General features: G+C 42.4%; 2 protein-coding genes across 4 annotated transcripts in view; both read right to left on the minus strand.

Moving 5' to 3' along the window:
* Positions 1–180: 180 nt before the first annotated feature.
* On the minus strand, positions 181–13,567 carry F2R (coagulation factor II thrombin receptor). Its single transcript, XM_077347355.1, has 2 exons — positions 13,363–13,567; positions 181–3,558 (listed from the first exon to the last, which is right to left on the minus strand). Exons 1-2 carry the CDS (start codon positions 13,433–13,435, stop codon positions 2,354–2,356), a joined length of 1,278 nt encoding a protein of 425 aa, XP_077203470.1. The 5' UTR covers positions 13,436–13,567; the 3' UTR covers positions 181–2,353.
* Positions 13,568–15,682: 2,115 nt separating this feature from the next.
* The window catches only part of IQGAP2 (IQ motif containing GTPase activating protein 2), a 162,509-nt gene continuing 153,937 nt past the window's right edge, over positions 15,683–24,254 (minus strand). For all 3 annotated transcript variants that reach the window (XM_077347356.1, XM_077347357.1, XM_077347358.1), the window contains 6 exons: positions 24,057–24,144; positions 21,781–21,993; positions 20,735–20,895; positions 19,471–19,611; positions 19,142–19,250; positions 15,683–16,515 (listed from right to left, as the gene is read on the minus strand). In XM_077347356.1, the coding sequence (XP_077203471.1) occupies positions 16,402–16,515; positions 19,142–19,250; positions 19,471–19,611; positions 20,735–20,895; positions 21,781–21,993; positions 24,057–24,144 (826 nt within the window). In that variant the 3' untranslated portion in view covers positions 15,683–16,401. The remainder of the gene's footprint in view (positions 16,516–19,141; positions 19,251–19,470; positions 19,612–20,734; positions 20,896–21,780; positions 21,994–24,056; positions 24,145–24,254) is intronic.

Genomic DNA, 24,254 nt, shown 5'->3' on the forward strand with positions numbered 1-24,254 from the left:
CCGCAAGCTTGTGGCCCGGGAAGCTTCTTACTGCGGGAGGGCGGGGAGAGGGAATCAGAGCCGCGCATGCGCGATGCATGGGCGGGGCGGTTGCCCTGCCGGTCCCCAGCCTCAGAAAGGTTGGGGACCACTGCGTTACTGTATAAGGTAATGGTAAAATGTGAATAAACCATACAGTGATTTACACAGAGTATAGACATTTATTATTAGTTCAATTTAACACAATGTTCAAAGTAGGAAAATAAAATATAAAACAGTTCTTATCACATTATAACTTAAACAAAGCAAAAACTATTTTATTTGGTTAATTCAGGAGACTATTCCTTAAAATACAAAATATATACATTTTTACTTGTAAAAATTGAATTAGTTTATGCAAAATGCATTTTGATGTTCACACAAAACCAGAAAGGAAAACATGAAATGTTTTCTCCCCAAACGTTTCTTGCCATAATGCCTTCCTAAACCAAACCAATTTAAAATACTGCTGGAATTTTCATAGTAAACTTGTGCACAAAAAACAATATTATCACTCAATTATTGTCAGAGAATTCCTGTCAAAGAGGCAGTAATATACTATATAGTTAAAATGACCAAGTACTATGTGCAGCACCTTCTACAGGACAAGTAGTTATTTCTCTTCAGTTTCCAGGTGGCTATTTGAGATCTGAAGATATTTTAACATACCAAGTTGGTCTGCTACTGAATCAGATCTTTGGTTCATTTAATAATAAGAGTTGGTTTTCATATCCTGGTTTTCAATGCCTGAGGGAATCTCAGAGTGACTTACAATCACCCTCTCTTTCTTTCCCCACAACAACCTGTGAGGGAGGTGAGGCTGAGAGCACTCTGTGAGAAACTGGTCTGTGAGAATAGCTCTAACAGGACTGTGACTAGCCCAAGGTCACTAAGCTGCCTGCCTGTGGAAGAGCTGGGAATTAAACCCTGCTCTCCAGATTAGAAGCTGCCACTCTTAACCACTACACCAGCTGGCTCTAATATTGTTTACTTTAGTCTTAAGATTCTCTAATCAGAGATGCCAGGCACTAAAGATGGGGCTTGTTACCTGTAATACTTTGTGGTAAAGCCATAGCTCCTCCAATTTTTCTTCCATTTACTGAGAATCATCATCATCATCATATATAATACAAAATGTGGACAAATCGGTAGGTACTTAAATCCGGAAACTGAAGCCGTAACAGATTTTTCTATAAACCTTAGGTTTGCAGGAAACTCTGAAATCTACAAAAATTGTTTCCATGTGGGGGGTGTGCTTAGAGCCCCTTCCCCAATAATAGAAGCAGCTTCTGTAGCTTTAAGAAATGAATGTCTTCAGTGGGTGCTGCTAGGCAACCAGAACAGTACTGCCAGGCTTTCAGCCTAGGTTTCTGTCAGTAAAAGATAGGGGGAACACAGTGGGAATTTAAACCTGAGTCTCTCAAAGACTACTCTGACACTGTATGGTTGCTTGGTTTTGGAAATGCTGTGGCCTAAAGCAGAAACTCATAACTGCAAAAACCTAGGATAAGGTGTAGGTTAACAAGTTAAGAGATTTCTGTTCTAAAATTTAATCTGTATAATGTGAGACCAATGCTTAAAAATGAAAAACAGCATCATAATTAAGCTTCTGTATGGCTGGATTTTTCTTACAGAATGCACGTTTGTAGCCTGCCTTTCTTGCTGGGGCATGGTGAAACTCCTAATTTCTTTATTCTTCCATATTTGCCTCCCATAACAGGGATATAAAATCTGAAAACACACTCATGTGGTTTTTTTTTAGTTATAATGTACTGAAATGCTGTAAAAGCTATTATTAGTATTCTGTCACATGAACCAAAGCCAAAACTCAGAAAGTTGTAACAAAAATAAAGAGGCAATGCTATAAGGACAGGATCAATTTTGATCCTAAGAACATAACAGAATTAGCATTTGAGATTTGCAAATAGGTCCATTTATATTCAGCCACAAAAATGTTTGCTACTTATGCCTACAGAAAAGTAAAGTACTGCACCAGAGTGTGTGTGTCAAAGTGCTGCAATGAAAACAAAACCTTTTTTCCCTGTAGTTTTTAATACTAGGGTAGTCTGATTTTCAGTGCAGCTGGATTCCACAGACAGTACGTCAGGGAACAGATTCCATATGTAAGCCAGGAAACATTGCTGTACCAATCTATCCCCATACAAAGATACTTGCAATTTGAATACTTGATCAGCCATGATGGCATATATTATGCTAGAAGTATATACTGAGTGATCACATTGAAATGTGTCCATAAACTGGATATTCTTCAGTACAAGGTTAAAAGTGTTGCACAAACCAAAAGTGCACAAAATGTACATTTGTCTCTAGAGGTTCATGCCAATAGCTTCCTGTAGACACTATTTCCAAGGGTACTGGTACAGGTATCTCTTCGATTGGTTCTGATCATGGATTGGCCACTAATACTGCTGCTGCAGGGTTCAGGACTCTGCTTCCCACACAACAAACTGCTAAGTTGTCGCTGACATTCAGATGAAGCATAGTAATAGATCAAAGGATCAATACAGCAACTTATGCTGCTAATACACACACAGAGCAGGTAAGCAAAATAGATGTTTTCCAAGAATTTGTTGTAAGAAAAATGTATGTAATGAATTAATAACAGAACATTTGTGGGACAAAAACATACAATAAAAATAGAGAAAACAGCTATGGACAAAAGTAATGCCCGGGTCTTTTTGCTCTGCTTTGCAACAATGTCAGAAGAGCTCAGGCTGTGGATGATACACACATAGCAGACAGACGAAATAATGAATGGCACCAAAAAGAAAAAGGAAGAAAACACTGTAAAAAAAATTAAGTAATACCCTTTAAGATCACGTTCATCCAACACATCGTGGCAGGTTGTAATGTTCAAGTGATGGATTCTCTTTGTTTGTTCTGAGATAAGCAGAGGTATAACCCCAGCTATGGCGACAACCCAGATGGTGAAACACACCATAGAGGCCCGCCCCAGAGTGCGCCAGGACAGAGCCTGCATCGGATAAACCACTGCCAGGAACCGGTCAATGCTTATCGCCGTCATCAGAAGTATGGAGCAGTACATGTTGCAGTAGAAAGCAGCGGTGACAAAACGGCACATTTCTGGTCCGAACGTCCAGTTGTTTCCGGAAAAATGGTAGAAAATTTTAAAGGGCAGTACGCTCACAAAGAGTACATCAGCAGAAGCTAGGCTGAGCATGTACACAATAGCTGGCTTTCTGATCTTCATTTTTATCAGGAACATAAGAATCGCCATGATGTTCAGAGGAAGACTCAGCACAACTACGAGTGTATAGACTGAAGGAACGAAAAGGGTTAGCCATGGGCTAGTCAGGTATTCCTCAGCAGCTCTGGAGATATGTTTAGGCAACTGTTTCCACACTCCTCCAATTATCCTGCTTTGGTTTATGGATCCTGATCCAGCATCGAAATCATTTTCGGTGTCTGTGTCATCCCATGAGATCTTTTCATCTGTTTCATCACTCGAAGGATAGACAAATGTTTTTGGTACAAAACTGTCATTCTTGGAAAGAAGTCCTAAAAGAAATAAAGAAAATGATTATACACCTTAGAAGATTTTTTGGGTTTGTGTGTGTGTGAACATCAACACTTTTGTGGTTTGGAGAAGAACTCAGGAAATGGCGTTTCCTGTAATTTACACTGACACTGCCTGTCTTGTTGTTCAGATCTCTTCTAAGGTTAGTCTACTATCTTCATAGACCATCTTTTTGTCTTTATATTTTATTGTAGTAGCTTCTGTGTAACATTAAATTGACGTTCCTAATAGCATAAATTATGCTAACAGATATGTACACCACATTAAAAATTATATACTACTGGATACCTTTCAGTACCAAGTTTTAAAACATTATATATAAATCATAAGTACATAAAATATCCAAAAACATCATGTAAATTTCCTGCAGAACAGTTACCAAGTATCACTCTGACTAGTCATCGACTGGCCATGAGTGCTAATGTTGCAGAGCTCAGAGCTGTTTGCAACATAAGAAATAGCTAACCTTTGTGATTTCAGTGCCTCCCTTGATACATGGTCTTTGCTCGAGACCTGCCAATGCCCGGTTGCCCATTTCCAGCACAGCATTAAGTCTGCCCAGTTGCTGTGCGAGAGGCAATGGGAGGAGGAACGCCCCCCCCATACCATGACTGGGCATTTGGTAGAGCAGAAGAATGTCACACAGGATGTCATCTCCTCCATGACCATCATGCAATGGGAAGAAGAATACTGCATCAACTCCAATGCCAAACTGACCCTCTCCCAAACGGTGTGTGTCCTCAAGCCCTTCTGGGACAACACTGATGTGCTGAATGCAGCCAGCCTGGGCCAAATCACCCCCATAATTTGAGGGCTGGATCAGGCACTGGCCTCCACATGAGCTGGCAGTTGTCCCACATGTCAGGGCCTTGGCAGAGAGGCTGAAGGTGGGCAATACAATGCAGAGTTTCATCCTCTCTGCAATACAGGGAAGTACAAGCTGGTCTGTATCTGTGAGTCCTCAACAAAGGGCATCACGGCTCTCCTGAATGCAGAGCTCATGAACTCTGCAAACACAAGAAGCATGAACTCTGCAAACACAATGGAAGCCACGGGACAATGGACATGGCCAGAGGAGATGGAAAAGGTTGAGGGAGGAGCCACAGCCCAGCACCTCTGCTTCAGAGCCCAACCAGGGAGAAGCCCCACTACTGGTTTTCAGCAGTGAACCAGGAGGTCAGCAAGAACAGGGATGCCAGGCATGCAATGATGGAGGATATGGCAGTTATTATGGTGAAGGAATACCTCACCAGGTCTCTTGACACCACTGATAGCAATCCCCAGGAGTCGTGGTCACACAAGGATGTCATCTGGCAGGGGCTCATGGCAATTATAGGTCATGAACATCTGGAGAGCCACAATTTGGCCATCCCTCATTTAGTGGTTCCAAGCCTAATATCTTCCTATGATGTGGGCATCTTTATTGAAATTATGGCCCTTACGTACACAAAGGTGATTCCTTCCGGGATCTTCTGATCAACCTCCTATTGCAACGAGATAGAAGACTGGCTCTTTCTTTTAAGGCAGTGGTCCCCAACCTTTTTATCACCGGGGACCACTCAATGCCGGGGACCACTCACCGGGGACCACTCAACACCTTTTACTGAGGCCCGGTGGGGGGGGGGTAGTTTATTCCTCTACTCTCAACCACTGCCCTAACGCTCTCTGATCGCTATGATAATGTTTAAACATCCCTTCAAAATAAGATACAGACACGCCACAACAATGAACATAAGGAACATTTTATTTTCATGGAAATTTTAACTCATGACAATGACAAATCAATGGGAACCCTGAGCTTGTTTCTCTGCAACGAGATAGTCCCATCTGGGAGTGATGGGAGACAACGACACCCGAAGTGTGTTGTAAAGGACCGGGGGGATGAAGTAAAGGGCCGGGGGGGGGAGAAGGCGTCCTTTGCGGCCCACCTTCAATTAGTCGAAGGACCACATGTGGTCCGCAGCCCACAGGTTGGGGATTGCTATTTTAAGGAAAGAAGTGGATACCAAGAAATACATGTGCAGGTGCTATGCTGGGGATCACTGATCTAGTGCATTGCCTCATAATAATCTCAATTAATTAATTAATCTTTAATGTAAGAATGACTATGGTTTTCTTCTGCCTTACAAAGAATCTGTGTGTTGTGATTAGGTCTGGGGAGATACCTGATTGTTAATATTTTCAAGGTGTGAGTTTGCTTGTCTGTCCAAGAATCCTTAATGGCACCTGAAATCTGTTTGCACAGAATAATAAACCCAGTAAAATCTGCGTACCTTCTGTTTCCTACCTTAAGGCTGTTGAATCTTCAGGCATAGGGACTGTGCTCCCATGACCCAAAATGCCCGCCTTCCTTTTTTTTTAACTGAACACCAACTTAGTGACAAATTATAGCAAACTTGAAAACTTTAACTTGTTTCATAATATTTTGGTTAATCCTAGTAAAAGGATATTAAGGGGGGGGTTGATCCCTGGCAGATATTATTTCCCTAGAAATCTCAAATCGGATAGCAAGCAGGGCTTGCAGTACAACCAGTGTAACGTATCTCAGGGATGGTGGAGAAGCTTTGCTAATGAGCTGTGAGGGGCCATCCAGTCTAGACCTATGGTGCCTCTGGCTCCTATCAGCAGGAAGAAAAGGGGATCTCTATTAGGAAAGAGATTACAGTGGAAATCCACTTTTTTTCAAGCTTTTTACAAACTGAGCTGCTTGAAAGGAAACACCCCCCTTCCCACACACACACAGATTCCAGTGCTAAATTCCAGTTGTATATTCTTTGTGATTGCCTATTCATTGACATGTCTGCACCCTTGTGTAACAACAGGAAAAGAACAGAAAAGGTTCAGCAACCGGAAAGGAGAAATCTAAGCAGGAAGAAAAATAAGACATGTGGCTGGTCTCAGCCAGAGCCTGGTGGAATGGGCTGCCAAAAGAAATCTAGGCCCTTGTAGAGCTGTCAGAGTTTTGAAGGGCCTGAAGAATGATGCTCTTCCACCAGCTCTATGGTTGAGGACTTGGTTACATCATTAATTGGGCCCCCATGCTCACATCTGAATTTTGGGGATTATAATCTTAATCAGGACCTACTTGACCTCAGGTTCATAAGTGGGTTTTGTTATCGAGCTCTCTGTCTCACCTTTTAAGTGATTTTTAAAGTCATAGAATCATAGAATCATAAGAGTTGAGACATCATGAGTCATCTAGTCCAACCCTCTGCACTATGCAAGACACTCACAACCCTCTCACAGCTCATCCAGTTAGTGATTTCTAACTGGTTTTATATAATATAGGGGAAATTGTATGTTATTTTAAATATTAGCTGCCATTGTTGAATGGAAGTGGCCTAAAAAAAATCCCATAAATAAATAATGCAAAAATATTCATTTGGCTTCATTATAAAAATGCTGTTCCTAGCAATGTAATATTCAGCTTATCATTTGTGAAAAGTATGCATGCATTTTACATTCAAACTATGTAACTTATGTTAAACTGGGTTTCCTGAAACAATCCACAATGTAGATTGTTTCCTAACTCAGCAATGTAATGAACAACGGAGAGAAGAAAGCCCACTGAGATCAATGGAGAAAGGTATTTGAACTCCAAAAGAATGGATTACAGTATCACATGACTTTTATCCAGCCTCAAAGTACTACTGCATTGATAGGCAAATTCAGTATGACTGTAGGCTGCTTTTTGGCCATTCATCAACATTCAGAAACAAAGCCAGAAAAAGAACCTTAGTGGTTTTTCTATATAACCAACAAAAGTGTTTTGATTCCTCAAAACCAGGTCCACACGCAGTGAAAGCATGAATTCCATTTTATTTATAAGAACAAGTGGTTAGGGAGCTGTAACATTTTTGTATGGCTTGTGTGACACAGAAAAGACAAGGGATTTAAAAAGCAACACATATTTCGTACAAAGTTAGAGCTGGATTCTATTGAGTTTGCTTCTTTGGAAAATATAAATAAAGCCTGTGTTCACTAATATATATTGGTAAATCATTTAATTCTACAATTACATTTACATAGAACAAGAGATCACATCCTAATTATCTGTGTTCAACAAAAAATGACCCACTTACTGCACATAAGAAGACATTTGGGGCTTCTTCCCATTCCACAGATAGGCTACCCCCAAAACAGTCATCACACAGACTCAAGTTTCAGTAAGGATGAAATGTCTATTCCTATAAACTTGGATTGGTGCAGTGGTTAAGAGCAGCAAACTGTAATCTGGAGAACTGGATTTGATTCCCTACTCCTTCTCATGTAGCCAGCAGGGTGACCTTGGCCTCATCACAGTTCTGTTAGAAATGCTCTTGCAGAACAGTTCTCTCAGAGCTTCCTTAGCCCCACCTACCTAACAGGGTGTCTGTTGTGGGAAGAGGAAGGGAAGGTGATTGTAAGCTGGGTATAAAAGCCAACTCTTCTTCATATTCCAATGACAAATATTTAAGATAACCTATAACTTTTGTTGAGGTTTAAGCTCATCATTTCACTGCATGCAAGATGACATTCAAGTCTAAATCTGTCTCTGCACTTTGTTTACAAAGGCTGATATTTCATAACTGCCATCACCATGTTTACGACAAGCAACAGCAAAGACCCAAAAACAAACATAAACCACATGCTTGCCTGATGCAAGTTTCCAAATCCTCCTCCTTAACCTGGAAATGGTCCATTAGAAGTAATTAAATGATCTAGGCAGGCTCTCATAAAATGTGTATATAAACAGTACCGATTTAAAGCTTAAACACTTCTGAAACTGTACTTTGTTATGGCGAAGGGGCAATCAAAAATAGCAAAGAGACAAGACAGATGTCTTTGTGCACAACTTGGCCACAGAGGGATTCCAACGCAAGGACTTAAACGCTGAGTGAATCCTTTGTTTCAGCCATCTTAAGATGATGTCACCATATCTCCCCCAGGCTCTGGAACAGCTCCAACCCAGCATTCTTCTACTACACAAGCATAGCAAGCGAGGAGATTCTAAAACAGGGGTAGTCAAACTGCGGCCCTCCAGATGTCCGTGGACTACAATTCCCAGGAGCCCCTGCCAGCATTTGCTGGCAGGGGCTCCTGGGAATTGTAGTCCATGGACATCTGGAGGGCCGCAGTTTGACTATCCCTGTTCTAAAAGCTGTTACATCTAGGCTACAAGGAAATGCCATTTCCCACTCCCTGTGGCATGGGCCAAATGAGACACAAACTTGTGAAAGCCACCTCAGAGGAACTAACATGCTAACAGATAGATTCATAGAATCATAGAGTTGGAAGGTACCTCATGGGTCATCTAGTCCAAACCCTTGTACTATGCAGGACACTCACAACCCAATCGCTCATCTACTGTAACCTGCCACCCCCTTGAGCCTTCACAGAATCAGCGTCTCCGTCAGATGGCTATCTAGTCTCTGTTTAAAAATGTCAAAAGATGGAGAACCCACCACCTCCCAAGGAAGCCTGTTCCACTGAGAAACCGCTCTGTCAGGAACTTCTTCCAGATGTTTAGATGGAATTTCTTTTGAATTAATTTCATCCCATTCATTCTGGTCTGTCCCTCTGGGGCAAGAGAGAACAATTCTGCTCCATCCTCCATATGGCAACCTTTTAAATACTTGAAGATGGCTATCAGATCCCCTCTCAGTTGTCTCCTCTCTAGGCTAAACAGACCGAGCTCCCCCAACCTTTCTTCATATGACTCGGTCTCCAAACCCCTCACCATCTTTGTTGCCCTCCTCTGGACACGTTCCAGTTTGTCAATTCAAGTGAGTAATCGTGTTGGTCTGTAGTAGCACAACAAAATTTAAGTGCAATGGCACTTTTAAGACCAACGAAGATTTATTTAAGGCATGGGCCCCAGATGGGGCTAGCAACACATCTCTTTTAAGTACTTCTTTTCATAACTGGGAAAGTGTCTGCCATTAATCACTAACCTTGGAATTTTTATTCCCCCAATGTTTTTGTGAATGACTACTGAACACAAAAAACAGATCAACTTTTCTAGTAAGAATTTATCATACTGCAAAGTTTAAATGTAATGCTGTTTACTAATTTGCTACTAATTTACTTTCTCCTTATATCTGTACTCTGTACTCTTATGATCCCTGTTCCATTGTCTCAGGAAGTGTACATACACATGAAAGCTCACACCTTGAATAAATATTTGTTGGTATTAACGGTACCATGGGACTCAAATTTTTGTTTAACATACTAACAGATGAGTCCACTAGCACCTTGGAGACCAACAAGAGTTTCAAAGGATAAGCTTTCGAGAGCCAAAGAAACTGAGATCTCTGTGTCTTTTTATCCTGGTCAGAAGACAGAAGCGGTGTTGTAAATATGCTTCTAAAGAATACAAGAATATTGATCAGGATAAAAGGACTCCAAGATCTCCATTTTTTGTGTCTGATGAAGGGAACTCTGTTTATTGACAGTTTACACCCTGAATCTCTTATTGATCTTTAAGGTGCTACTGGATTTGTATCTAGCTCTTCTACTGCAGACCAACATGGCTACCCTCTGAAACTAACATGCTAAATTTCTTTAGGGAAATTCACAGGCCCTTAAAGCAAATTCAACAATGAACGGGAAGCAGGAAAATTTCCAGCTTTTGTTGCATTGGTAACAACTATTCCATATGCACTTTGATGGATCCTTAAAATGGGGGTATGGGCTTTTAAAACAAGGTGAATATCAAGTAGGCCAATTAAGTCAAGATCATGACAATATCCTAGCATAGCGGTCCCCAACCTTTCTCAGGTCAGGGACCACCTCCGGAGTGAGGGAAGAGCCGACGGCCCGGGTGCTGCGAAAACGTGCACGCGCAGTCGCCGCACATGCGTGTTTTCGCCACCAGGTGGCACTAACGCGCATGCGTGGCAACTGCGTGCATGCACGTTTGCGCCACCACCGTGCTGGCGGCTGCGCCTACCTCTTCCCTTCCTTCTTGCTCCTGGCGGGGGGAGGCAGGCGTGTCCTTTGCGGCCCGGTACTGTGGCCTTTGCGGCCTGCCACTGGGCCGCGGACCGGGGGTTGATGACCCCTGTCCTAGCATACTAACAGTGCAATTCTAAGAACATTTTTTTGGGAGTAAGTCCCAAACCTGAATATGATTCTGAGTAGACCTGCTTAGAATTGTCCCTTACTTTTCAAAGGGAAACTGAAGGTCCTCTAGCAGTTCAAATCTTGTGCTGACACAGAACACCCTAATCTAATTCTTATAAGTGTGGAAGCCATATTTCCAAAAATCTCCGTAGTCTGCTGGACTACAAATGAAGTGGTCTCATTTGTGGCAACCACTCCAGATGTGGGGGAGAGAATTGCCCCCTATGGCACTCCACATGGGAGCCCAAGTAATTTGCCATGAGTTCTAACAACCTAGTGTTTGCATTAACTGCTGTAAAGTGGAGTAGCCCCAGGACAAAAAAGATTATCATGTACTGGTGCTTGGTCCAAACACTGGGTCTGACCCCCATGACCGGACCACTCCAAGCTATATATTGCCACACTCCAAAGTCTGATTTGCAATGGCCTAAATTTTGTCTTGGGGAGCAGGCAGCAGGCAACGTGCCCAGTTTCTTATTTAAACCATCTTTCCAATGTAACCCTATTAGCTTCTTGGGGGCCACCCAAGAAGCTCTTCGTGCCGGGACCAATGTTTGTACTGGGCACCAGGGCATGTCTCTCCCAGGGAATAGTCTCCACAGTCTGGGGATATGTGATCCAGGATGATTATCTTAATCAGCTTTTGTCCTGGGGACATTCACTTTGAAGCTGTAAGCACAAACCTTTGGCTATGGACCAGGGGTCCTCAGAGGTCCACTCGTAAGGCAGAGGTGCTTGGTATATTGTTATTTTATAAAAATAAAATCTTATTTTTGTATACTAAGCTTTAAGTACGCTCAATATTTGTGGGATTTCATGAATGAGGAACTAGGAAGTGTGAACATGGAACCAGGAACCAACTTCAGCCTTGTAGAAATTTTGATATCACAGACATCATTGCCAGACTCGCTGCTCCGTGAAACAAGCGCAAAGTGAAATCACCTTTCCTATCTTGACATGACACATAACTGCTACCTTGAAAGACATCTCTGAATTGATAGAGGAAACAAAATGTTCCTTCCACCAGCATGCTTAACAAAAACCAAACCCTGTAATACAGAACCAAAACAAATTAAATCTTGAAGCCCAGAAAGTTCAACTTGATCCTCAAGAATTAAACATGATAAGGACAGGATAAGGATAAAAGTGGTGCCAAGTTTTTAGTCAACATAACAAGAGTCTCTTCTCCCTCCATCTTCACACTGTGAACAAAAAGTAGATCCAATAATCTCTGAAAGTAAATATGCTGGTTTTGTATCACAGAAGAATCTTAAAACTTTCAGATCCATGGCCTACATACGGTTTATTGAATATCAGTGTGTTTAGTGAGAAAAAAAGGTTCACTAACCTAATAAGACTTTTTCAGCTTAATTAACCAAGCACAGCAAACAACTGGTATATAAAGACAGATTCAGGCGAGAAGCCATGTTTGTCTAAAGCAGCAGAACAAAGTGGCAAAACCTTTAGAACCAACCAAGTTTTATTCTGGGCATAAGCTTAAATCAATAAAATAAATCTCTGTTGGCCTTAAAGGCTTTGCCACTGGACTCAAGCTTTGTTCTGATACACAAAGAGTAAGAAAACAATCCCAGGTTTCATGTCTCATGTTTTTGTTCTGCTGTATTAGGCTGCAATCCTGCAGTTTGGATGCTTGACTCCCACAGGCAACTTCCAGGGAAGGAACTCCAGGAAAAGGGCTCCTTATCTGCTTCAAGCAGCTCCTTGCCAGCCTGAGGTCATATATGGAATTAACTGTGACTCATTAAAAACAATAATTCTAAAAAGCCTAGGGGTTTGATGGGAGAGGGCACAACTCAAGATCATGCTCCAGCACAAACAAAACTTTCACACAGACTGCTCCTTTTCATCCCCTCAGGCTTGGATCCAGCAGGTCTGTTCTCTTCCGACCCTGCAAGGAAAGCCCTGACCTAGATGGGCCAGGCTATGTGGGGAGTTAAGCAGGGCCAGCCCTGGCTCCGACTTGGAAGGGCCATGGCCAAGGGGCGCCAGGTAAGGCAAACCTCCTTCGAACCCTGAAAACCCTCGGGCTCGCCTTGTGTCAGCTGTGACTTGCCAGCAAAACAACAAACGCGACCACCAAGGCAGCCCCCACCGCACCCGGGGAGCAGAGCGGGGTTCAGCCCTCAGGCCGCTGACCGAGACCCTTCCTCCCTGGGGGGGGGGGGGTGCTTCTCGCTTCCAGCTTCCAGCAGCCCAAAGGAAACCATCCAGGGAACTGATTCTCGAGAACGGAAGGGGGCTCTGGGCAGATTAAGTTGAACGCAGCAGAAACTTTAGCGGGCGGGTATGTACCCGGGCGTTATATCCAGGCGAATACCGCCCGCGTGCGCTGCGGGTCACTTCCTGCCCCCGCGTATGGCACTCCGCGCTCAGTCTGCCTTGCGTGGAAATTGCGGGGCACCGCGGCTTCGGTGCCACGTGGGGGGGGCAACCCAACCGCCCACGAAGACTCGCTTACAGAGGGCAATCCCCGCGCTTCTAAGCCCGTTGACTTCAGGGAGTTGTTGGCTCTGCTCGGGATTGTGCTGTGGGGAGGGGAGCCGGGAGCACCGCGCACCTCAGAACACCCCCCGCCCCCTGCCGGTTTACTGCCTGCAAATATGGCCCCCCGGCGCACCCCAAACTCGACTCCTCGCCCGCGAGCCCCGGGCGCCACCTACCACTTTGCGCGGAGGGGAGAGCGAGCAGCGCCGCGCTGTAAACCAGCAACAGGCCGGCCGGCGGCAACCCCATGGCGCCTCGCTTGGGGGGAGCGGGCAGGAACCTGCAGCTCCGGCCGCCGCCGCCAAACTCCTCCACGCTCCTCGGAAGGCAACTCAACAGCCAGTGCAGGAGCAGCCGCGCCGCCGCCAGGAGTTGAGAGCAAGAGAAGGGGGGGGGGGGGCGACCACGCCTCCTCCCCAGCCAGCGCGAGAGGCGGGCCTGGGTGGGGAGAGAAGCCGCTTGTTACCCTCTTCAGCCGCAGCCCCCCTTCCCAGCTTGAGGCGCGAAGGGTCACAGAGGAAGGAATATCTTGCTCATTTGCATGCCATTCCTCCGTAAACGACAGTGACCAGGCATTGATTCTATGTTGCTAATTGAGGATCCTTCTTTTAACACGCTTTGGCAACTCAAAAGGATGGGGGAAAGTCAGGCACGCTTCCCGATCATCCTTCTTTGTTTCAAGAGATGCAGGGAAACAAGCCAGAGAGGACCAAAAAATTAAAATTTTAATTTTAATGGGGATTTTATTGGGGTTTTATTGTTTTAGAATTGTATGTGTAAACCGCCGCGAGGCTATGGCAAGCGGCGGTATAGAAATCAAATCAATCAATCAATCAATCAATCAATAAAACTCCTGAAGCACAGTGACCCAAGACTGTGGCACTAAAGTCCTTCTGCACCTGCGTGTGTGTGCCGACTGGCAACCCTAGGTATTCTCTCAAGAATTCTAGAACAGCACTCAATTTCTCTACTAAAGAAACTTTGCTTTCTGGGGCAGCAATTCCCTGTACAGAAAGGCATGCATACTATTTAGTGTAGTGGTTAGGAGTGCGGACTTCTAATCTGGCATGCCGGGTTCGATTCTGCACTCCCCCACATGCAACCAGCTGGGTGACCTTGGGTTTGCCACGGCTCTGATAAAACTGTTCTGACCGAGCAGTGATATCAGGGCTCTCTCAGCCTCACCCACCCCACAGGGTGTCTGTTGTGGGGAGAGGAATGGGAAGGTGACTGTAAGCCGCTTTGAGCCTCCTTCGGGTAGGGAAAAGCGGCATATAAGAACCAACTCTTCTTCTTCTTCTATTTAGTAGATAACAAGAAGCCAAACTGTTGCCATTTTTTTAAAGTGTGTGTGTGTGCGGGGGGGGGGGAACCAGGTGTGCAGGAATTCTGACTTTCTGAATTACTCCTAAGAGAAAAGACTGAGGGCATTTCCGCGCATTGCAAAAATTAGCATTATGCCAGCTGAATGGCGTAGTGCTAAATATTATCGTGCCTCCGGCCATTCCTTACCTTCTTGCCATCTCGTTGTAGTCTGCCGCATTTCCACGCTTATGCTCCACAAGTGGTGCTGGAAATGGAGGAAGAGAGAAACGTGGTTTATACGCAACTCTTCCGCTTGTCAATCAAGCCAGGCAGCGAATCCCCTTTCTTCTTTTTTTAAAGGCCCCATGGTGCCTGCCAATTTTTAAAAAAATTAATCGTTCTCAGTTGAAATGCCTATGCATCTAATCATAGATGCATAGTGCTTTTTCTTATGCCACCCCCTTATGGAATCATGAGTCTTGACAATAACTAATCTAATTTCTGATTATTTTTTTTTGGGGGGGGGGTTAGAGAGGCATGTTTTGTGTGACAACTGTGGGAAAAATTATTTTTGGCTTTGCCTGCACGCTTGTACACCTATTAGTTGCTCCAGGCAGTTTGCTTAAAAAAATCCCATTCCCGGGAGAAGGGAGAGACAGGCGGGTGCGAGGGCAGGACATTGGAGGCGGAAATAGCACTTCTTTGCCTCATACATTTCTTTGGTGTATAGTGTGCCTGTTGTCCACTGGGGGAAAGCGCTTTTTAGGTTGGTGAATCCACTTTTTGGGATTCACCAACTTGTGCTTTAAAATGGCAGATTTAGCATGATTTTTTTTGGCTGGACGCAGGAGGTTGGTGATGTCATGCAAAGGACCTGGAATACAGCATCTGCTGGGGGGGGGGAAGTATCACGCTATTTATGGTGTGTGGAAAGGCCCTGAGCTTTATCCCAATTGGTATTGCAGAGGCAGGCATCAAAAGTAGCAGAGGATAAGGGAGAGATTCCTTTAGCTTTGTAGTCAATCCGCCAAGCCAGTAAAGTGTCTTTGGAAAATGGAGTGAGAATCTTCCAGCAGCAGTCTGAAGTTCCAGTCTCAGATTTGTTAGAATGCACTGGTCAGTTAGAAACACACAAATTAAGTAATCAAAATAATATACAACTATCTTGAGAAAAATAAAATAAACTAGATGCTGATTTATTGCATTTTATTTATGGATTTTTTTCTTTTCTTACAAAAAGACAGGCACAATTTTTTTCTTCAAAATACCTCAAGTACATTGCAAAAAACTGATCACTATTCAAATTGCCCCTTTACACTTAAATTAAAAGGTTGTATATAGACGATTTTATTGAGGCAGTAGTGCATTTTTAGTAGGAATGAATTGCAAAATATATATTTTTATACAGTAAATGTTAAATTTATAATTAGCTATAAAACTTTGAATTGCACAATAATTCACTTTACAATTGACAGGTATCTGGAAAAGAGCCATCCGCATTTAAGCAAAATATTTGCCAAAGCTATCACATATTAGGATTTTTCTCTATGAATAATTGTCTAAGGAAAGCTATATTGGGGATTTATTTTAGTAGGAAAGGATTTCTAAATATTCTGTTCAAATAAGTATCTTGCATATTTTTTAAAAATCAGACAATGTTTGGATACCACTAAATCATCAGATCCTTTTAAATAAGTACCAACACCAGCGAGAAATCTGGAAGTATTTAGGGTGATTTGAATGTTCTTATTTTCTTACTGCATTATTAAAGGATAAAAAGGCACATAAGTACATTCCTCTGGACTTCCTTGAAGAAAATGTCTGATGTATAATAGCTTCAAATGGTTAAAAGCAAAGCCCCAAAATTGGGATCCTTGATTTGAAGGATGAGTCCAAGTTCCCATCAGCCTTCATTTTCCATAGAATTTCTTGTTGAGCAGGAATATGAGAAGGTTTACATTCACTTTAGCTTTGTCAAACATTTTCATTACAGAGACACCTTCGTACTGCATTTGGAGCAAGTCCTACAATAGAGAAGAAGAAGAGTTGGTTCTTATCTTTTCTCTACCCAAAGGAGTCTCAAAGTGGCCTACATTCGCCTTCCCTTTCCTCTCCCCACAACAGACACCCTGTGAGGTAGGTGAGGCTGAGAGAGCCCTGATATTACTGAAGAAAAAGAGTTGGTTCTTATATGCTGCTTTTCTCTACCTGAAGGAGTCTCAAAGCAACCTTCCTTTTCCTCTCCCCATAAAAGACACCCTGTGAAGTAGGTGAGGCTGAGAGAGCCCTGATATTACTGCTCAGTCAGAACAGCTTTATCAGTACTGTTGCGAGCCCAAGGTCACCCAAGTGGCTGCATGTGGCGGAGCAGGGAATCAAACCCCGTTCGCCAGATTAGAAATCCACACTTCTAATTACTACACCAAACTGGCTCTCACCAATAATGAAGTTTACATTTCCAAACCTTGTTTTGCACAAGTTTTAAATGAGATTCCCTCCCCCCCCGAACACCACTGCACATAAAAGCTTTCAAACAATCCTCTTCCCAAGCAGTGGCAAGAGAGTTAATACTTCCAGTTCAAACCCCACATCAATCATAAACACAGCAGCAATTCCATCTTAAGCAGAATTATGCCTTCTAAAGCAATGGACTTTGGTAGACTTAGACGGGTATTATTTGCTTAGGATGGTACTGTAGGTAGCTTTAGGAAAACTTCCTGCTTCGACTGCTGCCTCCTTTCCCCAATCTTCAATATATCAAGTTACCAGTTGTACTATAGTACTGTTGAATGATTGAGAACATTGATGTGAAGTGCTCTGAACACTAATATGTAAGACACAGTGCAGGGAATCAAATTGTTCTAGATACTGTTTTTTTTTTAATAAATGAAAGATCTGTCCTCTAATGTAGCGATCCCCAACCTGTGGGCTACGGACCACATGTGGTCCTTCGACTAATTGGAGGTGGGCCCCGAAGGACGCCTTCTCCCCCCCTCCTGGCCCTTTACTTCATCCCCCCCCAGCCCTTTACAACACACTTCATTGTTGTGGCATGTCTGTATCTTATTTTGAAGGGATATTTAAACAGTACCATAGCGATCAGAGTGCGTTAGGGCAGTGGTTGAGAGTAGAGGAGTAAACTACCCCCCCCCCACCGGGCCTCAGTAAAAGGCGTTGAGTGGTCCCTGGTGATAAAAAGGTTGGGGACCACTGCTCTAATGCAGCGGTCCCCAACCTTCTTGTAGTCGGGGACCTCCTCGGAGGGTGGGAGAGAGCCGGTGGCCTGGCCACAGCAGCTGCACGTAAACGCGCACGCGCAGTTGCTGCGCATGCGCGTTTTCGCCACTAGGTGGTGCTAACGTGCATGCCCAGAACAGCCGCACGTGCACGTTTTCGCCAGCAGGGGGCGCAAACACGCATGCGCGGCGTCTCCGCATGTGCGCGTTTGCGTCGCTGGCGTGCCAGCGGCCGCGCCTGCCTCTCCCCCCCTCTCGCTGCGGGGGCAGGGGAAGGCAGGGGCGGCCGCTGGCAGCCCGGTACCATGGCCTTAACGGCCCGGTACCGGGCCGCGGACCGGGGGTTGGAGACCTCTGCTCTAATGCAGAAAAGGGTGGTGGATGTATTGTCTATGTAAAAAATCCCAAAATGTAATACTGCAGGCACCGGAGCACTACTGCTGGTATTTTAAAGTATGTGTATGGGAACACATGTTGTAAAGCAGTGGTCCCCAACCTTTTTATCACCGGGGACCACTCAACACGGGGGACCACTCACCGGGGACCACTCAACGCCTTTTACTGAGGCCCGGTGTGGGGGGGGGTAGTTTACTCCTCTACTCTCAACCACTGCCCTAACGCTCTCTGATCGCTATGGTAATGTTTAAACATCCCTTCAAAATAAGATACAGACACGCCACAACAATGAACATAAGGAACATTTTATTTTCATGGAAATTTTAACTCATGGCAATGACAGATCAATGGGAACCCTGAGCTTGTTTCTCTGCAACGAAATAGTCCCATCTGGGAGTGATGGGAGACAATGACACCCAAAGTGTGTTGTAAAGGGCCGGGGGAGGGGGGTGAAGTAAAGGGCCGGGGGGGGGGGAGAAGGCGTCCTTCGGGGCCCACCTCCAATTAGTCGAAGAACCACATGTGGTCCGCCGCCCACAGGTTGGGGATTGCTATTGTAAAGGACCTTCTCCTCTCTCTCCCCCCCAACACCATATGACATCTAGGTCCTCTGGCTGCAACCTTTCAGTTGTCCCCTCATTTAAGGTGGCCCGCTTGGCACCTACAACCCTGTTTGTTTTTCTACAGTGGCTCCTACCTTGTAGAAAGATGTCCCTAAAATGGAAGAGCTGGGGCAGGGTCTGTAAGGCCAATTTATTAGTGATTTTAATGGAATTCAAATCTGTAGCATTTCCCAAGGGTTTTAATTGTATTTTGTTTGGAATTTTAATGCCACCTTAAAGCACGAGGGCCACTACTTGAGGCCACTACCAAGCAGCCTATTACTTTAAATTTTAATTTATTGAAAGGAGTATCTTTTTTCTCCGCCCTCAATCTCCAATGTAATGTTCAGAGTTCACGACTGCCTCTATACCAGCACTAGCATCGTGTACCCAGGTCTCATAGAATCAATATTTACCTGAAAATGGAGGTGCACCTTTTCCATTTCCACTCCCAAGAACTTTGCTTTGATATCAAAGTCACCCACTTCTTCACCCGGTGTGATTTCAAACATGACATTCTTAAACCTTAAAACGAAAAAGGCAGTCATTTGCATGGATGAATAGATTTTATGCTAAACCAATTACAAATATAATAAAAAATTAAAATTTAGCAGCTACTTGAAATACTTAATACATAATCTTTAATGTTTATACACTTAAGCACATAGTTCCTTTCCTTTCCTTTCTGTTCTTTGGCTTTAAAGTATATCTTATTAGAAGATGGGGGAATGGTAGCATTACTTACTGATTAGGCTGAAGTTCATCAATTCCTAGTATAACCCCCTTTTCATGTAGCCTTGCTGCTGTGTACTTCAGTGAAATGTTCTTAAGCTTGTTTCCTTTCTCTTCCTCTTTTCCACTTATTTTGATTGACCTCCGTGAATTTCTGTAAAACAAAAGATGGAAGCAGATGAACAGCTGCATGTTTTCCCTTTCTCTAAGAAAGGAAAAGATAAACAGATGTTACTGAGTTTGGATTTAGAACAATTAATAAAGCCAATCTCCTAGGTTCTATTTTGTAAATCATGCATCATAAAATTTTGTTGGAACATTTAAAGGGATTTCATATTCTTAGGTAAAATGCTGTTCTGTACCCAATACAAATAAGGAGTTCTATTCATTCAATAATTCATGAATATAGTTACAACATTATTAATCTAAAAAGGAGACTTTCTAATAAAACACTATGATGTTCAGCCATTGGGGCTATATTGGTTGTATAAAGAATGGGTGTTATAAAAATCCAAATAAATAAATAAATAAATAAATAAATCCATCCATCCACAGGTGACCAACACTATTTATCATTTGTATGGTGGTAGAGCAAATCATATGCTGTCCTCTGTTGCTGCCAACAACCACTTAACCAGAGAGAAAACCCAAATTTTGGAGATACTTGCTTGGCTAATGGAAGTGCCAGTCTTCTGATTGCTGTTTGGTATTTATTTATTTCGTTTACATTATTTATGGTCTATATTATATATTTTATCATTTTTCATATTTATCTTTTATTCTTTTAATGTAAACCACCACAAGCCAGACTGGTTTCAGGAGTGGCAGGGATAAATATAAATAAATAAATAAAATAAGGCTCACTGCATGTGGTAGTAACTGGAGTTCAGAGGGGTAAGTACTCTCATTTTAAGTGCATGGGGGGGGAGTGGCAGGGTATGATGGAGTGGCAGTCGCCTGTCCCAGCCCTGTCCCCAGTCCAGTGGAGTAGGCTCCTGGGTTGTTTCTGAGTGTCTGGGTGGTGTCACTTCTGGTAGCATGTGACTTTCAGGGGCGTGACAGGGGTTGTGGTCTAATGACATAACTTCCAGGGTTTCTTGAAGCCTGAAGAATGTTTCAGTGATTTCTCAATGGTAAAAAGCTTGAGAAAGGCTGCAGTAGACAATGCAATCAGCTCAGTTTTTCTGTCAGCATCCTTCAATGAAAACGGCGGGATATAAGAGAAATAAACTATAAAAGCTCTACATTTTCACTATATAATTTAAAAACCCACTCACTTCCTTGTTAAATTATCTAAACAGGTTTTAATGTAGGTGTTGTAATAATTTATTTGATCTTCATAAAAAGCTTTCTTGGAATTGAGAGCGTTCAACGTCTGCTGGAGTTTCACCAACTCTGCTTTTCGATGCTGTCTGTATCTTCTTTGATTTCTAATATCCTAAAGTTTGGGGGGAAACAGGTATACATGAACAACTTGGTTCTTTTCAAAATCTTGAAAACCATAGTAATTGTTTTACTTAGCTGATCATTCTTATTTAGTTAAACTGGTATAAGCACAGCTGAAACATATATCAGAAAATCACTTTTTGCCTAGGCCCATAAACAAATGGCTATGGTTGCCAACCTACAGGTGTTGGCTGGAGATCTTCTGGAAGGACAACTGATCTCCAGGGACAGAGATCAGTTCATCTGGAGAAAATGGCCATTTTTGAAGGTACATTCCAGGGCATTATACCCCACTAAAGTCTCTCCCGTCCCCAAATTCCATCCTTAGGCTCTGTCCCCCCAAATGTCATGCATTTCCCAAGGATTTGGCAACCCTACAAATGGAGTAAAACTAAGTTGTTCAAAAGTAACAGATAAACCATAAAACTGTTTTATTTAAGTGCAAATGTTAAAATATCAAACAACAATTCAATATTTTCATATATTTTCATATTCACTTCTAAAACTTCTATTTTCAGGGTCAGAAGCTTAACAAAGAACAGATGCAGATCCCTGAGTAGCTGCATCATTTCCCCATTATTACTGAGCAACTACAAATTCACTCTTTTGCTTATAGTCCCAGAAGACCTACCATTTATTATTTATTAATTGGACTATCATTATGTATAATTTGTTATTTTCTTTATAATATAAATTGTAATGATGAGAAAGAGTGTATGCACTCGAAAGCTCACGTCTTGAATAAATCTTTGTTGGTCTTAAAGGTGCTACTTCAGACCAATATGGCTGCCCACTTGAATCTATCCTGATGTTAACATAAATTTATGTTTAGGATGGAAAGGAGAAATTTGGAGAAATGCAAAAATATTCCTACAACCTTTGCGATTTCATTGATGATATCCTGGTATTTATTTTCAGTTGAAACCAGTCCAGCTTGTTCCAGTGTCCGAAGGTTCCTTTGGATTTTCCTTTTCTTTTGCTCTAATGGTAGCTGTCCTTCTTCAAGAATAGATCTACTGTGTTTCATTTTCTCTGGTGTTTTAGAGTCCAAAATTACACGTTTTTCCACTATTTTTAAGTGTTCAGCTTCCTGGGGGGGGGGAGAGAAGTAAATTACCGATTATTAATTACAAACACGGGAGTTACAATGTCCCTGCATGGAGTGGAGATCACCTAATTGTAAATGTTTTTTCCCTCCATTGCATATACATTATTCTCCAAAAACTGCAGTGGTGGCTAAACATACTGTGTTACAAGTCAGATCCCCAAATATGTGACTGATGTTTTTGGACACTACATTATAAACAGCCTCCTTCATGGTATCTTCTTGTGAATTTGCCACTGTTTATTGTATCATGGAACACGCAGTACATTGGTGGAAGCTGAGAGGTATGTATCAGCACTCCCCTCTTGTGGCATACATCCTAGCAAACTAACAACTCATGACTTATTTAACTTCTTATCCTTTTTTAAAGTTTTTTTTTGGGGGGGGGGTAATGGTACAAGCTCTTTAGGCAACTGCAGACTTCTTCCTAATTCCTAGCCCAAAGCTCTCCTTCTAACTAAAATCTTTTGCTTCCTGTATTATTCTCAGGAGATATGATAAATAAGTGTTTCTATCACTCTGACATATTTAAATATAGAAAAATGGCCAGCATGTTCTACCTTAGTCATATGTGGTGGGTGTGCACTGTCACAGTACATCAGGAAACTGGAAAAATAATACGTCAGACATCACAGCTGAGTGCTGCACTAACAGATTTCTTGACAACCAGAAGATTTTGTACCAAGACATTATGAAGTAACTTTCTCATGTTAGCAGCTGGAATTCCTCCATTGCCCAAACAGGAACATAAGGTATCAACTATTCTAAGAGGGCAAGCATCTAGGCTTTTTACACCAATTAGATAATCAAGCAAAGTAATTAAGTCAAAAGCAATTTTCCCCAATAGTTTTGCAACACGAATCCTTCTTGAAAAATGTAACTGTAAATTCATACCATCTGAATTCAGTAATTCTGAATCTTTGTGCTTTGATATTGTACACATGTATTTTGTTCTCCTGAACATGTGCTGTGAGCTTAATCTCATCTTTGTTTACTTCTATTATATTCCCACAGATAAATGTCTTTTAATAAAATTTAAAATTTCTTCAACAAAAATTGGAAAAAAATTCTTAGCATTCTTTTCTTCAGGTTAAACTTGCCTAATTTAATATATTTTACATTGCGTTTCACCTAAATTGGCTGTTTACTTTTTAACCGTTCCTGTAATGATTCATATTCCAGACCTCTCTTCCCAGAACCTTCCAACTATTACAAGCAAAACAACTATTGTATATTTGTTTTTCTACAGTGATTTTTAAAGGTCATCACTGCAAAACATGCTGAAGAGCATGTTCCCACACAACTTCTGCATTTTTCTTGATGACTGCTTATGCTATATAAACTCAAGTATTTTATGCACAAAGCCCATGAAAAGTTATTATTTAGAGACAGTTTGTAAAACATCAGCTCAAGATTTTAAAGACAGGAATACAAGTAATAGTTGTTGGTTTGCCAGCAGGCAATGGGAGAATTAACCAGGATTAAGGGGAAAGCCTAGACAATATCACATATGAAGTGACATCATCATACTGCAATGTCGATGCAATGCTCTAATGTTTGGGCAAAATCCCTATTGTAAAAATGGCTTCTACCATAGAGTTTTTTGCCCAAATACCAGAGTGTTACCAGAGTGTTACCTGGACAGTGCTAGTCTGATGACAGTTCAGTTTCTCCAGATAACTTCCCCTTTCAGCTAGCTGATGGGCAGCTGTGGGGCTGAACCTGGTCACAGGGAACCCATGCCTCCGTCATGGGTTCTGGTAACCCTTGCTTGTTTGCTCATTCATTGGATTTATATACTGCCCCTTACTGTGATGTCTCAAAGCAGTGTACATAAATGGGGAGTGGAAAGGTACATTGCAACATTTGGGATGGTGAATGACATAAGGGCTAGCTCTATTATGTAAACATATAGTTTTCACAGGGTTCTCTCTGGACAACATCATCAGATCCAAACATTTAATGGAGAAACAAAACAGAGAAACATTTTAAGTCCTAGTTGCCAGTGCTATACTCTTAATCTATCTAGACACAAAAGAATTAGTTACCTGATGTTCGGATGCAGGTGTTTCCAAGATTTTTGCAAGTGTCTCTCCTGGCTGAGTTCGTATTACATCAACAATAAGCCTTTTGGTCCTGATTGGGGAAATATTATTTCTTAGAACACTTGTTATGTCACAGAAGATGACAGTTGCATACAAATTTGAAGGATTTCTAACTGTATTGTTCAATACATGTATCTTCAT

Source organism: Paroedura picta, chromosome 7 (assembly GCF_049243985.1).
Source record: "Paroedura picta isolate Pp20150507F chromosome 7, Ppicta_v3.0, whole genome shotgun sequence".
Classification (NCBI taxonomy): Eukaryota; Metazoa; Chordata; class Lepidosauria; order Squamata; family Gekkonidae; genus Paroedura; species Paroedura picta.

What these genes read in the sequence shown, in the direction of transcription:
- F2R (XM_077347355.1), bottom strand. Translation starts at nt 13,435, where the DNA reads ATGGGGTTGCCGCCGGCCGGCCTGTTGCTGGTTTACAGCGCGGCGCTG. An exon ending in TCTCCCCTCCGCGCAAAGTG is followed by an intron (nt 3,559 to 13,362) that starts GTAGGTGGCGCC and finishes TATTTCTTTTAG; the next exon opens with GACTTCTTTCCAAGAATGAC.